The sequence below is a fragment of the Mesocricetus auratus genome, unplaced genomic scaffold (assembly GCF_017639785.1).
Source record: "Mesocricetus auratus isolate SY011 unplaced genomic scaffold, BCM_Maur_2.0 Super-Scaffold_100026, whole genome shotgun sequence".
Taxonomy (NCBI): domain Eukaryota; kingdom Metazoa; phylum Chordata; class Mammalia; order Rodentia; family Cricetidae; genus Mesocricetus; species Mesocricetus auratus.
Genome location: NW_024429207.1, coordinates 26,484,827 through 26,499,703, shown reverse-complemented (window position 1 = coordinate 26,499,703; position 14,877 = coordinate 26,484,827). Strand labels below are relative to the sequence as shown.

The 14,877-nt window shown below is 40.1% G+C and overlaps 1 protein-coding gene across 5 annotated transcripts in view; it reads right to left on the bottom strand.

Annotated features, from left to right (window-relative positions):
• The window catches only part of LOC121134173 (A disintegrin and metallopeptidase domain 3-like), a 30,080-nt gene extending 15,534 nt beyond the window's left edge, over window positions 1–14,546 (bottom strand). For 3 of the 5 annotated variants that reach the window (XR_005871214.1, XM_040731962.1, XM_040731961.1), the window contains exons 1-9: window positions 14,373–14,393; window positions 12,447–12,512; window positions 9,494–9,565; window positions 9,110–9,276; window positions 8,018–8,099; window positions 5,390–5,526; window positions 3,711–3,897; window positions 1,272–1,370; window positions 17–212 (exon numbers count right to left, since the gene is read on the bottom strand). Coding sequence is in view for 2 of the 5 variants with exons in the window: in XM_040731962.1 (XP_040587896.1) it covers window positions 17–212; window positions 1,272–1,370; window positions 3,711–3,897; window positions 5,390–5,526; window positions 8,018–8,099; window positions 9,110–9,276; window positions 9,494–9,565; window positions 12,447–12,491 (985 nt within the window). In the remaining 3 variants the exon portion in view is untranslated. Of the gene's footprint in view, window positions 1–16; window positions 213–1,271; window positions 1,371–3,710; window positions 3,898–5,389; window positions 5,527–8,017; window positions 8,100–9,109; window positions 9,277–9,493; window positions 9,566–12,402; window positions 12,422–12,446; window positions 12,513–14,372 lie in introns of those variants that run through there. The other 2 variants (XR_005871216.1, XR_005871215.1) reach the window with 2 other exon arrangements.
• Between the last annotated feature and the right edge of the window lie 331 nt (window positions 14,547–14,877).

Below are 14,877 nucleotides of genomic sequence, written 5' to 3'. Positions count from 1 at the left end.
AAGGTACATCTCATACGTTTTCCAAATAAATCCATGCACTGCCTATCCAAGTCTCGGCAAATCCCACCAAAGCAAAAGGCAGTCTTGTTGTTGCAGGGTTCTAGGTCAGCAGTTTTTGTGTCAGGTACACAGTATTCAGATGACCCATTGCAGAACTCAGGGAAATCACACAGGTCTTTACTTGTCCTACAAGGACGCCCTCTTTCGGCTATCTGAAAGACGAACAACAGGCTAGCTTTTGTCAGGGTGACTTGGTTCTCCTCTTCCTGAAAGTTAGACAAGAGAAGATTTCTCTACTCCTTTGAAAGATCATGCTATCTGGACTAAAAGTCAGTTTTTTTAAGGAAAGAACGAAAAAGACACAGAAATGGAGCTCTACAACATAGGGACAGAGCTTGTTTGAGAACCGTCAAGAATACAGACTCCCAAAATATACACAGAATGAAGATGCCACTCAAGGACTCATTATCTTTTCTTGTCTACACATAGTTATAAGATGGTACCAGTTGGATTCACAGTGGCTTGTAAGAGTGTCTAGGTATTATCTCCAAACATCTTTCACACTAGTGCCTGTGGGTGAAGAAGCTGATTCTATTGATATACACCATAGCATTGCATGTACACTTATGTCTAAACAGAAAGCCTTAAGGAAAACACTTGGAGCAAATCTCTCCACTTTCAAAAAAGGTCTGATAGAACCTCACCTATTTGCAAGAACACAAAAAAGAAATAGGGCCTTCTCCACTCGGAGTCCATAAAGACGAGAAGCTAACACAGAGTGGCTGTGTGGCCTCTACTTCCAGTTTATCGTATCTGACAAAATGAGTATGGACTCCTCCAGCCTAGTTAGCTGTTCTTCATGGTCGTCCCTAATGACCACACCTCTGGATCTTCACTACGGAAGGATGGGCTGTAAGGAAGAGCCCAATGTAGCGATAGAAGTTAGGAAGGGCTCTAGCAGGAGAAGTACAAGGTCTGCTGTCAGGTGTGATTGCCATACAAGGGTGTCTCTGTTCAGGCACCTTGAAAACACAAGGCTGTAACCATCAAAACTCAGGGAATACACCCTGCCAGAACCAAGCTTCCATGGAGCAGGGTTGAAGGGGGGACAGGAGAGGTGAGGAGGGAGAGGGAACTGGGAATGACATGTGAAGCAAACTTGTTTCTAAGTTAAATTAAATAAAAATTAAAATAAAATACAATAGGGAAAAAAAGAAATGAAGCCCCATTTTAAAAAAAGACTCCTGAAAGGTTCTGTGTTTGAGGCTTACCTTGCATGACCTTCTGTCACAGCAATCCCCGGTCCCACACTCCGAAGGCTTTATCAGAGTACAGTCATTAGGGTTACAGCAATTTTTATGGGTACAGTTCTAGAGAAGAAAATATGGTCAATGTAAATGTAGGAGTTGGAAATCAGATATATGAATTTTTGCCTCCTTTCAAAGTCAGTTGTGGGCTGCCCAATGAATCTTCACTAGTTAAGAGACATCCAGCCCTGCCAACAACAGACCATATTCAAAAATGTGATCTCCTAACATTGCAATGGAGCCAAAGGTTTCTAGCATTTGATGGCACTGTTGCCAGCATCACCACATTGTGCACTACACACTCGTGTTCATGACAAGCCTTCCACCAGTCAGGTTAACAAGCACATGTCTCAATAGCCCTGACCATGGGACACTTGTTTACAACAGCTTTTACATTCAAACTGAACAAACCAAAGTGTATACCCCCAAAGGCCTCCTCTGTCAAGCTCTTACAGATTGGGACAGGTACTTGGCAACAGAGACCTACCTGGGAGGGGAGAGCCATCCTTTAGTATCCAAATTCATCAGTCCTACTGCTTGCTGTCCCTTTCTTGTCTTTTCTACTGAGAACATAACAGACTCCCTGAACTCACTCTTCTCCCCTTCTCATTTCTCCTCATCCAACTGTGGTACTCGCTCTGGTTGCGCTCTCTTAACCAGGGGCCACAAGAAAGAAAACACTTCATTTGGGGACTAAGAAAAACACACACTATGCAAGTAATACTTAAAAGCATATACTATTTCAGAATACATATTAAAATTAAAAAGTAGATAATCCTTTCTTCCTAAAAGCACCAGGATATGTTAATTTGGAAAAGATAGTCTTTTCAACAAATTACCCCAAGTAATTGGATATCATACAGGGGGGAAAAGTTATCTTGGCTCTGACACCTTCTATTTATTAAAAGCTGTCATACAGAAAATGACCCAAATGATGAAAATCAATGGTAGCATGGCTATCATAAAATTGCTAATTGTTTATAGCTAATGGTTGATACACTAAACCCATTATCCTGGATGACAGAAAAAAAAATACCTGCACTAAATTTCCTAAACTTATTTGACCATCCCAATACTGATGACTGATGTCATTTAATTATTTTTAATATTTACTTTCTTATAGAATGCCTACAGCGCAGGAAAGCCAGTACTATAACAGCAACAAATAGATTATTTAAAAATATGCTATTTTCAAAGTTTGCTAATATATACATATGAGTTTATACCACACAGAGGGATAAATCCTCTTTCAGATGCCGTAGGTTATCACACAAAAAGTCCAGTTATCAGGTATGGAATAACCCCTTTGAGTTTCTGGTCAATGGGTATTATAGAATCCAACACACACACACACACACACACACACACACACACACACACACACACACACACCACGGGGGAAAAAGGACAGGTCATTGCCACTGCTATAAATTATCCAATAGAACCTGATGGAAGGGCTCTGTTTCTGAAGACATTGCATATTTTGATCACAAGACATGGAGGAACCCATCCTGACCTCCTCCCTACTGGCTAGCTTTCATAAGGCACTATTCAGGCTACTGGGGAATGAACATCCATCAGATATCTTACTTACCTGTGAAACATGACAGCTAAAACAAGGTGGCATGAACATTTTAAGGGTAACCAGCTACTTTCTGATTGTTGCTAATGCCTGGTGCTGTAATTTCCTCCTTCCAAGCCCTCCCATGTAGTCCTCTTGCTCTCTCATCTTCGTGGCCTCTTTTCCCATTAATCGTTATTATATGCATATATGTATATACATAATTTGTCATTGTATTCATATATGTTTATACATACATATTCTTAAATATCGCCAGCCCTGTCTATGGAATGTTACTTGCATGTATGTTGTCAGGGCGGAACGTGGGTACTGGATAATCACTTGCTGTGTTCCTCAATGGAGATCATTTCTCCCCCTCAACCTTCCTTAGATATAGGCAGGATTTGTGTAGGGCTGAGGCCTCGTGGGCTTTCCCCCCTTTTGCTTTAACATGTTCATTGGTGCCTTCCTCATTCAGCAAATGTGTGAAGAGCCATGTTGGTGAGCCTTTATGCACACAACTCCTATATCACTAGGAGACACAATCTCAAAGCAAACTCCCTGGTACTCTGGCTCCTACAATCTTTCTACCCTCTCATTCACAATGTCCCCTGAACCTTAGGTGTGGTAGTGTTCCATAAATGTAGCCATTGTGACTGGCCCCAACAACTCTGCTCATTGACTAATGGTGAGGGAATCTACACCCAAAGACAAGCATTTCATGTTCTACACATCTTCAATGCCTGTTTTAAAATGATGCTCTCCCCTTTTCCATTACATATGCAAGAGTGTATGTGACACATGGATCAAGTGTTGGGATGAACCACGACAGTCTCACTAACCTCTGGAGGGCCACAATCACACTCCTCTGGTGCCTCCAAAACGTGGTTGCCACACTGTGCTTTGTGGGGCAGAGCGACAACCTCTGGCTCTGGCTCCTTCCTGAGGCAGTCTAGGGCAGGCTGTGAAGCCAGCTGTTTGAATGCATCCATGCTGCAGCTGCTAAAAACCTTGATGCCCTGCGAACGTCTAAAAATAAATTATTATCCCTCAGATAAAAGGAACGCAACAGTTATTCAAGTAACATAACGTGTACGGTTCCCCGAATATTCACATTACAGGAAGAGAGAGAGTCACCTCTGCTTTTAATGCTGGCCAGTTAAAACAAAAGCAGTGCTGTTTCTATTGTAATTTCTTAGGATCAATATACAGAAAGTGGAGGGAGGTAGAGCGCTCCAGGCCTCAGCTTCAGGGCACACACGAAAACACTGCAACAGTTTCAACAGAGTTAACAATACCAGAAGCTCGATGCAGGTCTGAGAGTAGGATTGCTACCATACCCACCTGCCATATAGTGAAGAGGGTATTTCCCCTAGTTTTTCCTACTTTTTTCCTCTCTAGTGCTTGAAAGCCTCTGGGGAGACCAAGACTGATGCTTCTGGTTGGACGTAGTTTTGCATGTGGCTTCCATAGTCTCCTTCATTCATCACACAGGCTCCTCCTCCCTTGGGAAGATTCCATGTCCTTCAGCAACCCTCAACCTACCCCCTGTGCCGTAGCTTCTCTCTTCACCTCACGACTTCTCTCAACACCATCTGACCATAATTTCAATTCTGTCCCATGGCTGAAGGTTTGTGCACTCTAGAGCACTTGTCCTTGAGGTCCAAGTTAAAATGCAGTGTATTTTAACGGATTTCTTGGAAAGACTAACAGACAACTAATAGGAAGCCAGATGCAACAAATGAAACCGTTCAGAATATTTCAATCTTTAGTAGTGCACTGTGATAGCCAAGAGCCTGCCTATGAGTGACTCTTCAATGGCTTTACTTTGCAGTGTTAACAAATCCCTATGGATGGTCATGAGTACACTCTTCTCCCTCAGAGACTGTGTCTGATCTCCATGTGGGGCATCGCACACATTCTGCAGGATACATTTCATTATCCATGCTGTGTTAACTAACTGCGTAACACTTAGCTTATTATGAAATCTCCCAGTCTGCAAAGATCTCGGCTTCTGCCCTCCACCTCTCTCTCATCCCCTTATTCTTTCCCTGAATCTGACTCTTTAGCCAGGCTGCCCTTCGCTTTGTTGCCCCAGGCCCTACAATGTTCTTCCTTATAGTCTCAGTAGCATCTAAGTTGTTTTGGAACCTTTTATCTCCCTCTGCCCCAATGTACACAGCCAAATCTCCTTATCCACGGGTCTGCTGAGCCCTGGAGCCTTCTCTGTTTAGCATTGATGCATTTCTTCCATAGAGGCATATTGACAATACTGACAAAAGAGCCCATAAGTCAACACTCACTCCATATACGAGCAGCTGACTGGATGCTGGCTGTAAAGAACTGGCAAGCATGTTTTCAGTAATACCCTGAGCTCGTTCTGTTCTGCGTGCTTTAAATATTGTGCATGCATTCATTTAAGCTGTTGTTAGTCGGTGATACTTGGTCAAAGTGTAAGTCAGGACACACTGCAAGTATTTCCTAAGCGTCTACAGAGACCTGACCTGGAGATGCCCCTTACATTGCTGAAGGGTTCATGATGCAGGTGCTTCCGGGACAGAAGCAGTTGTAGACATCGTCATATGTTAACCCCAGGTTAATCCCAAGCAGCTGTGACAGGACAGCAGCAAAGCCCTCCATGGTTAAGGTCTTTGGATGCTAGGCAGAGAAAAGGAACAGAATTAGTGTGTCAGTCCTGTTTCTCCTCCCCCTCTTCCTCCTCGTCCTCCTCCTTCTCTTCCTCCTCCTCCTCTTCCTCCTCCTCCTCCTCATCTTCCTCCTCCTCCTTCTCCTCTTCCTCCTCCTCTGCCTCATCTTCCTCCTCCTCCTTCTCCTCTTCCTCCTCCTCTGCCTCTTCTTCCTCCTCCTCCTCCTCTTCCTCTCTTGCTCTTCCTACTTCTTCCTGTTTGCTTTCTCAGGCTTTATTTGGCAATGGTACCTAAATTACAACGCAAATTCAAGAAACTGGACCAAAAAACTCTTAAGACTGTAAAATGCAAAAAAAGGAGCAAATTGTGATATTCGTTTTTAAGCAAAATCTTTTAAGCCAAATGGAGCTGACATATAGGAAAATAAAGTTGCTGTGAAAAAACTTGCATTTGTCTGTTTGTAGGTCTGGTTAATCTATGGGGCCTCTAGCAGTGCATCAGTATTTATCCCTAGTACAGGAATGGATGTTGGGAGCCCAGTCCACATAGAGGTATATTCTCTCAGCCTAGACACACAGCAGAGGGTGTAGGCCCTGCTGCAAATTATATGACAGACTTTGAAGATCACCCATGGAACGCCTCACCCTCCCTGGGGAGCAGAATGGGGATGGGATAGGTGGTTGGTGGGGGCGGCAGGGCAGGAAGAGAGGGAGAGGGTACTGGGATTCACATGTAAAACAGGTCTGTTTCTGATTTAAATGGAAAAAAATGAAAAGAAACCTTACATTTCTTGCATATTATTGTATAGAATTCAAAAAAAGCATAAAAACGTCTAGGGAAGAGGAATAATCTTAGTGACTATTTTTTTGAGATGATAATTAGGAAAAATTTACACCATGAAGATTTAATTGGTAATCAATTTATACTTTAGAAATTGAAGAAAATTTTTAATTTAAATAAAATTTTACTTATAACTGAATTAAATTTAGTATTTTGGCCAAGTGCAATGGTAAACAACAAAATCTATGAAATATACATGCAATGAAAGAGATCAAAATCACCAAAAATTAATAACACACACAACAGTGATTTAGTACAGGAGGGGTTAAAACATCTAGAATCTATACAGCGTATACACAGCATAGATTCGAAGGAAGACAGGAAAATAATATATATGATAGCAAAATGATAGCAAAAGTGGAAGCATGAACTCTTTCCCGAAGACAAACTGCTTTGAACACGAATGAATTAAAAATCCCCCCAATAAAAGTATAGGTTGGCAGAGTGGATTAAAATTAGAACAGCCACATGAAAAAAGCATTCACATATTTTTATGTTTACTATATCTATAAACTAGCTGAAAACAAAGTCAAGACCTAAGTGAGAAGGTCACAACTACTGAGGAGAAGATAACAGGAAAGATTCAGGGTGTGGTCTCTACCACACCCCAGAAGGATGGGAGTAAAGGCAAAGATGAGCAAAGAAACTTCTGCCACTGTCTTAAACATCCCTGTTTCAATGTCATGATAAAACCAAAGTGAAGATAAACACATATAGGAATTAAAAAAATTTATAGATTCCACGTCTGACAAATGGATTAATATCCATAATGTAGAGAATGTCCACAACTCAACAACAAAGCAATAAATCACTTAAAAACATAAGTCAAATACTTGAATAACTATTTCTCTGGTAATATGTGCCAAAGTCTATCAAGTATATGAACTGGTATGGCATCATTTGACATGGCAGAGACACAATCAAAAGCAATGAGAAGATGTAGCATCATGCACATTAGCCTCTCTCTACTAACTAAAAGAAAACAAAGTAACTTTGAGTGACTATGCAGCTAATTATATGTTGGCAAGAGGATTATAGACTGGTATAGCCTCTTTCAAAGCAAATATTACATCCCACAAAAATATGAGTAACAAGACAGATCCATAATTCAGCAAGCTGACCTCTGAACAGACAACTAAAGAGGTATCTGCCCTATTGTGTGCCTTGAAACATGGTGAAGAACAAGAGCAGGGGAATAAAGGAAGCATCTGTGGAATGGACAGATATATTAATTCAGTCATTAAAAAGGAAATCTTGCATGCATTGTGGGATAGGTAGAACTTTAAGTACATTGCATTGCTTGCAATAACTCTATCCCAGAAAGACATACTGAACCATCCCACTTACATGTAGACCCCAAAGTTGTTATGACAGTAGAAATAGAACATGAGATGGCATAACCTAGACATAGGAATGTCTGCTTGATTGATACAGAGATTCATTTTTAAAGATAAAATTATCTTGAGAATTACTTTACAATAAAGTGAGTACAGTTACCATCACAGAACTGGTTGGAATCCCAACTTCAGGGTGGTTTCCCCAACCAGACCAACTCTTTTATAAGTTATAACATTAAAAGTCTAAAAAATACTATTATAAAAAAGTATGCAAATACATTCCTAGTCTTTTCATTCAAGGGACAGGGACAACAGAAGGCATACCAGAGCGATTCCTGCTGTAAACTTTGGGTTGCAGGCCATCCCGTGATATGTCGCTCCCACATAATCAGGGTAATCCTTATACCTAAATTGAAATTTTATATCAATGCACTTGTTCCAAAATGTTGCTAGAAAGGACATTTAAGCAGTGGATTCCTGTAAGTTCTGTATCTTTAAAACATGGTATTCATGTGCAATATGCTTCATGCTACCAGCCATTGATTGATTAGTGAAAGCACAAATTGTATGTCCTCCTTTCTTGATAGGTATTTAAGTTAAAATGATGCTTAGGATTCTATGATACCCAATCCAAAACCTAGAGGTGCCTGGTATTTCCATAACCTGTCCCACAGGATCCCCATCACTGGATGTTATATTGACTATAAACTCTAAAGGCCAGTGTTACCTATTATCAAGCTGTTCACATATTGGACAAATCTTAAAACTGTATACAGTGTTGAACCAGAGGAGAGGGAGAAAGAAAGAGAGGTACAACAAGAAAAAAAGCGGTAGTATGCAGAAATTAGCCAATTAGTTTTGCTTTCAAATACCCAACCCTGGCTTTGAACCTAAAAGGAGGCAAGAGACGACATGTAGTTCCTTTTAAATCGCTTGAGATCTTCGTGAGTGAACATCTCCTATTTTCATATAAAATGATTGAGTGAGGAATGATGAAACCTACATGAAGACTCTCAAAGCATGCACAGCAAGTAGCTAACAGCTATATGTCAGGTCACTATACAAACTGGAGAGTAGACATAGGTGCAGGGAAGTGACCGGTCCAGTTCAGTTATTAACCATCTTAACCAGCAACATGCAACATGGGTAATTACTGTATTCATAGCATTAACATCATGGTGTGAACATTTCCCAGTGACTCTTTATAAACACAGACGTCCACATTCATCCTGCTGCTTTTCATACCCCCACCCTAGTGCTGAGGTAGAATGGGGTGATGGGTGCTGGGGAACCACATTTGAATACGTGATCAGATCTTTACATTTTGCTTATGCTGGCACAGCTACATGCACAGGACTTTGACAGTTGCCTTTGAATGGTTAGGCAAGTCCCCATCGGTGTAGATAAAGTACTTACAGGAGTAAATACGTGATAATCCTGCCTCTTTCAGATGGCTGGCTCTGTTTCCACAACTGAAACCTTTGCAGAACTTCATCAGCAACCCCATTTGTGTCAATCTTGTTTTGGTCTGACCAGATCTCTAGAGAGGTTAACATCACAGTCATCTGCAGCTGGGAAAACATCTGAAAGGACAACTCTCTTCAGTTTCAGTGGCCAGTCTTCCTGCCCTGTCTGTAAATGCTGGGGTTCCATTCACCTTATTGCTTAGAGGAGATAACCCAACTCATGGGTCAAACTGCAGGGAGGAGTACACACTTCCTATAGACACGTGGCTAATCACAGAAACGATGTCAGTGGGTTAGCATATTCTCTTACTTCAACCACAGCAGAAGTACTCACCGTGTTAATGAGACCAAAGATATGAACAACTTTCTGAATTGCAACTCCCATCTTGGAGCCCATATGGTCAAACTGAAAGACAAGTTTGTGTCTTGATTACCACTATAACTGATCAAACAATCACTCTTTAATAGTTTCAAATACACAAGTTAAAATAATGCAGTACTCAACTGAAGACGCAAAGTGAAAATGTGTTAAAATTGGTTGTCAGTTAATCCTCTGTGTTTGTAATCTTTCCTAGTTACTGTCTTTCCTGTGGTTTACACATAACCCAGGGTCTTAATGATTGAGACTATTAAAAGGGATAGCTGTAATTAACTTCCTCCTAGGGGCACAGAAATTAAGATTGGATGTATCAAAGTTCCAGAGCACATAACTTATAAGGACAAAATCCAGGCATCTGTCACTGACTCACGATAACCTCATTCCCTTCTCTATCATGAAGGCTTCATTGCAATTAAAGAAACTCAGGATGTATGCCAGCTGGTGGGAAACTACCAGAGTATACCTGAGTTTAAGGAAATGATAGTCATAATACTATCTGAAAATATTGTTTATGATTGTGTGTTAATTACATTTATAATTTACATGATTCTTTTTAGTAGCAAGCCAATTAACAGTAGACACATAGAGGTTTGAGACACCAAGTCAAACATTAGCTATAATGTGCGTACATAGAAACTTGTCTGTAGTACGGACAGACTATACATAAATATAAAACATGGTCTTTCTAACACCAACTTTGTGAATACTGGGCAGAGGAGAATGCCCATCCATACAGAGACAGGAAATGCTGCTGTGCTGTTGTTCAAAAACCCAAAACTGTTGGACAGGTTAAAATGTTCACATCTGGGAGGCCCAGACAACGTCAGATGAGAAAGAGTTGCAGACTCTTCCACAAGCCCAGGAGGAAGTTGGCAATGCACATCTGGTGATGGTGCTTAACCGGACGCAGACGAAGTCATACAACCCGTGACACTGCTTGATTGCAGCACGTGGGACAGACACAGAGGCCCACTAATGCACAACGTGCAGGGATGGAGACACCCAATTCCAAATGGGATATCTCCATCGAATCTCTGTCCTGGGGGCTAGAGGAGGCAGGGAGACTGTCAGAGCCAGAGGTGATGGGGACACCAGGGAAACAAGGCCTTCTCAACACAGCAGGATCCAACACACATGAGCTCACAGAGACTGAGGCAGCATGCACAGGGTCTGCAAGGACCTGCACCAGATGGGATCCCAGTGCTAAGAGGAGCAGGGCACAAGTCCCCATCCCCAAAGCTGTCTCCAAGTGATAATGGCTTGCAAATGATAACATAGGTTTCGCCAAGGGAGTCTCACTCTTAGGGGCAGGTAGGCCCCAAGCCCAGCAATAGATGGAGAGCACAAAAAGAACCCAGGGGCATCTTTAGATGTTCCTTATCTCATAATAGATCAGGGCATTATTCCTTTTCTTTTTTTAACAACACAAGTCCTTTAGATATATTATGGCTTCCAGTTTGGGGTTTTTATGGAATTCCTGTGTGTGCAACCTTTGCGTTTCTGGATCTATATGTGTTTCATGTGTTTTTTTTTCTTTTGGTTAGGCTTTTAAACTTCTGTTTTGTTCTATTCTGATTCTTTTGGTTTTGTTTTATCTTATTTCATTTTATAATTATTCTTTAGATGCCTGTTTGTCTTCTTAGAAGAAACTGAAAAGGTGTGGATTTGGATGGGAGGGGAGTTGGGAGGCTCTTGCAGGAGTTGGGGAAGGAGGAAGTGTAATCAAACTGTATTCTAAGAAAAGTATATTTTCAATAAGAGAAAAATAGAAACTGGAAAATTGATTAAAATAATTTATTCTGTAGACTATGGCACATGTAAATATTAACTAAGGTGAAATCAAAATGCCTGGTTAAGTGATGTGGTACAATGAATCCATGCCATGAGACTAAGTGACTCGGTAAACCATGGGCTTGATACTAGGAACCAGAGAATGGTGAGCTGACCAAACAGTCAGTACTGGACAGGAAATGAGATTCCCAGCGGGGAAGAAAGGCAGTGTACAAATACTGTTTGGGGAGGAGAGTGCAAAGTAACTAGAGTGCTAAGGAACTACCTTTTCATCTGTAAATCATGCAGCTCCCACTCAAGAAGCCAGCTAGCTGTGACACAGAAAATAAGCTCAGGAAGTAAATATTTGAAAATGCAATCCAATTTTACACTTAATGTACTAACTTCCAGTATAATGGAAATGAGATCTAGATTCAATAAAAATCGAGGTGCACCTGCTAGTCTCTCTGCTGAAGTAAGATGGGAGACTGTGTAGTAGAACCTGTTCATGCAGTTATATGGCTTTACTACAATCCCCTCACACCAGCATAAGGACAACTGATATGATATGTCGTTATGTACTCCAACACTTTGGCACATTATTTTGAGCAGAGAGAAAGAAATGATTATCTTTTGAGACAAGAATTTCCTGGGTTGTTGGAAATTCAACCTCTCTGCCTGCCCATCCTAAGTGTTGGAATTACTGGCACATGTCATCATGACTGACACTTGAACAGAGTAAATACATTTGTATAAAACAGTGAAAAGCAGACTGGAAAGATAGCTCAGCAATTAAGAGCACTTACTGCCCTTCTAGAGCACCTGAATTCAATCCCCCAAATTCACAGGGCCACTCACAGCCATCTGTAACTCCAGTTCCAGGGCATCTGCCTCCCTCTTCTGGACTCTGAGAGTACTGTATGCACATAGTACATAGATCTACACAATGTAGGCAAAACACTGCACACATTGAAGAATGATAACATGAAAACAGAGGAAGGAAGGAAGGAAGGAAGGAAGGAAGGAAGGAAGGAAGGAAGGAAGGAAGGAAGGAAGGAAGGAGTTAGTTTAAGTTATATATACACAATCCTTACTCAATCTCACTACAAAACTCCTCGGGAAGACAGGTCAGTCCTACCATGGCTTTATCCATGACAATCTTCACATAAAGGGTCCTCTTCATTAGTGACACATCTGAAGTTTTCTGTGAAACAAACAAACAAAAAACTGTCAATATAATAAAATCTTCAATGGGGTCCCACATATCTGTTAAGAGTCCTGGTTTAGTACTGTTTACTGTACTTATTTCAGTAACAGGTATGACAGATACAATCTCTAGTCTTGGGATTCTTTAAATGTTCTACAGACAGTTTGACTGGAAAGAAACTGATCTCATAAGGCAAACAAGGATAACCTTGTTTCAATTTGATGTTTTTCTACTATTGATGAATGTCTTCAATTGAAGATAAGACGGGTATGGAATTACCTATTGTTTATTTTTAAAATGAAATACATGAGTCACATTGTATCTATTGCTGATTTGGTTTGTGGATTTGGTTTGTGGAACATATTTTTTGTAACAAGGCTTATTTATTTCAACACTTAATATTTAATAGCATGAAATGTGCATATATATATATATATATATATATATATATATATATATATATAGAGAGAGAGAGAGAGAGAGAGAGAGAGAGAGAGAGAGAGAGTTGCTTTCTGAGATGATAGAAGCCAGTTGATCCAGTGTCTGGTGAGGAATCCAGAAACCTGGAACTCGCAGGCCAGGAGCTCACAGCTGGAGACCCAGAAGGACATGACATTGAGGTTCTAGTTGAATCCAAAGACGACTTGTTTGTGAGAGTGGGTTTTCTGTTCAGCCTTCAACTGATTTGACCAGGGCTCCTCATGTGATGGAGTACAACTTTGCTATTCAGTTTATGACTATCAGCTTTATGGATTTCTGTGTAAATTTGTTGGCCTTTACTCAAATCCACACTTTCAACAGATTAAATAAAAACAAGGTAAAGGGAACAGTGAAGGGTAGTTTGTCATTAATTAGATTCAAGCTTCATTCACCATTGATTTTTTGGTTAATTCTGTTTTATATAGTAAGGATGTATATCTAGAAATTAACTTGTTCGGGCCACTGGTGATCAACCATGACGGTGAGCAACATTGTAACAGGAGATGTGAGGATACATACCAACAATCATTTTGGAAGAGTGCCTGCTATTGGCTGACATTATTTATAAGAAAGGTTAATTTTTCTATATTCCTCAAATTAATTTGCTTATCAAAGGGAAAATATAAGGTGAAGCTGATATAATTGCATAGAAGTATGTACTTTCCATATAAACCAATATATATTTACATATTCTGTCAGACACAGAGTGAAAGCACTGTGCAGGAATGACAACAGTGAATACCAAGCACCTCCTGACTGGAGAAAATGATATTTTGTCTCATTCCTATTTTACATTTTTCCTTGCACACCTGTTTATTTAGCATTTTAGTACATTAATCTTGCCAATATTATTTAATTTAGAAAGTAATAAATGTAAAATAAAGTGAGCAAAATATGAAATCACATTAATAGAAAAATTTTAAGATAACCATGACTGGATTATTTTTCCTAAAAAAAAACTAGACATTTATGGCAAAGCATATGACAGCAAATACACCAAAATTCTATTTATTGTAATGAGTCATTTTACTTTCAAAGTTTGTAGCAAAGTAATGCTTTTTTACAAAGCAACAAATTGACAAAGAAAAGTACAAAGTATCAGTAGATAAATCCAGGACCGATTATGTTAATGGGATGCAAATCTACACAAATAGCAACTACAACACCTATACAAATCAATTACCCATAAATAACTATACAAACTATTATGACAAGTATTATGAGTTTTAAATTATATCTACTTGTTCTTCTCTTAAGACGTTCTGAGGAAACCAATGATAGCTTAAAATAATTACCATACAACAGTTTCACTTTGTTTTCCCAATGTACCCAGTCTCAAAATTCAATGTAAATAGCCCAGATGAAGGACCAACTCACCTCTGGTTTTACAAGAATTGGTAGGACTGACTTTCATGATGGGGATTTAAATTTTCTTTTAAGGGGGAATAATCAATTTTATTATTCTTTATTTGATAAATCATGTGTTCAAATGTAGCTGAAGACTCTAGTGGCTCAATTCCATAAGTGATGTTCTCTAACTGCAACAAGCCCCTAAACATATAAAGAAAATGAAGCACAATTACTATAGGCTTCCTGCTGACAAATCACACTCAAAGTATCCCTCTATAAATTCTATCTATTAAGTTTCAAACCCAATGTTATTCCGGTTAGTATTCAGGCATCTATACTGCTGCCTGTCCTTGGGGTTCTGACAGGACACGCCCTCAGCTGTAGTCACTAAGAGCACCACCTGTGCATCGATTCACTATGTTCCCCTTTAAAAGGGCCCTGTCCACCTCCCATCCTTCTCTGTTTCTCCCTCTCTATGTTCCTCTCTCTCTTTCCTCTCTCTTTTCTCTCTGTGTTCCTCTGCCTCTCTCTC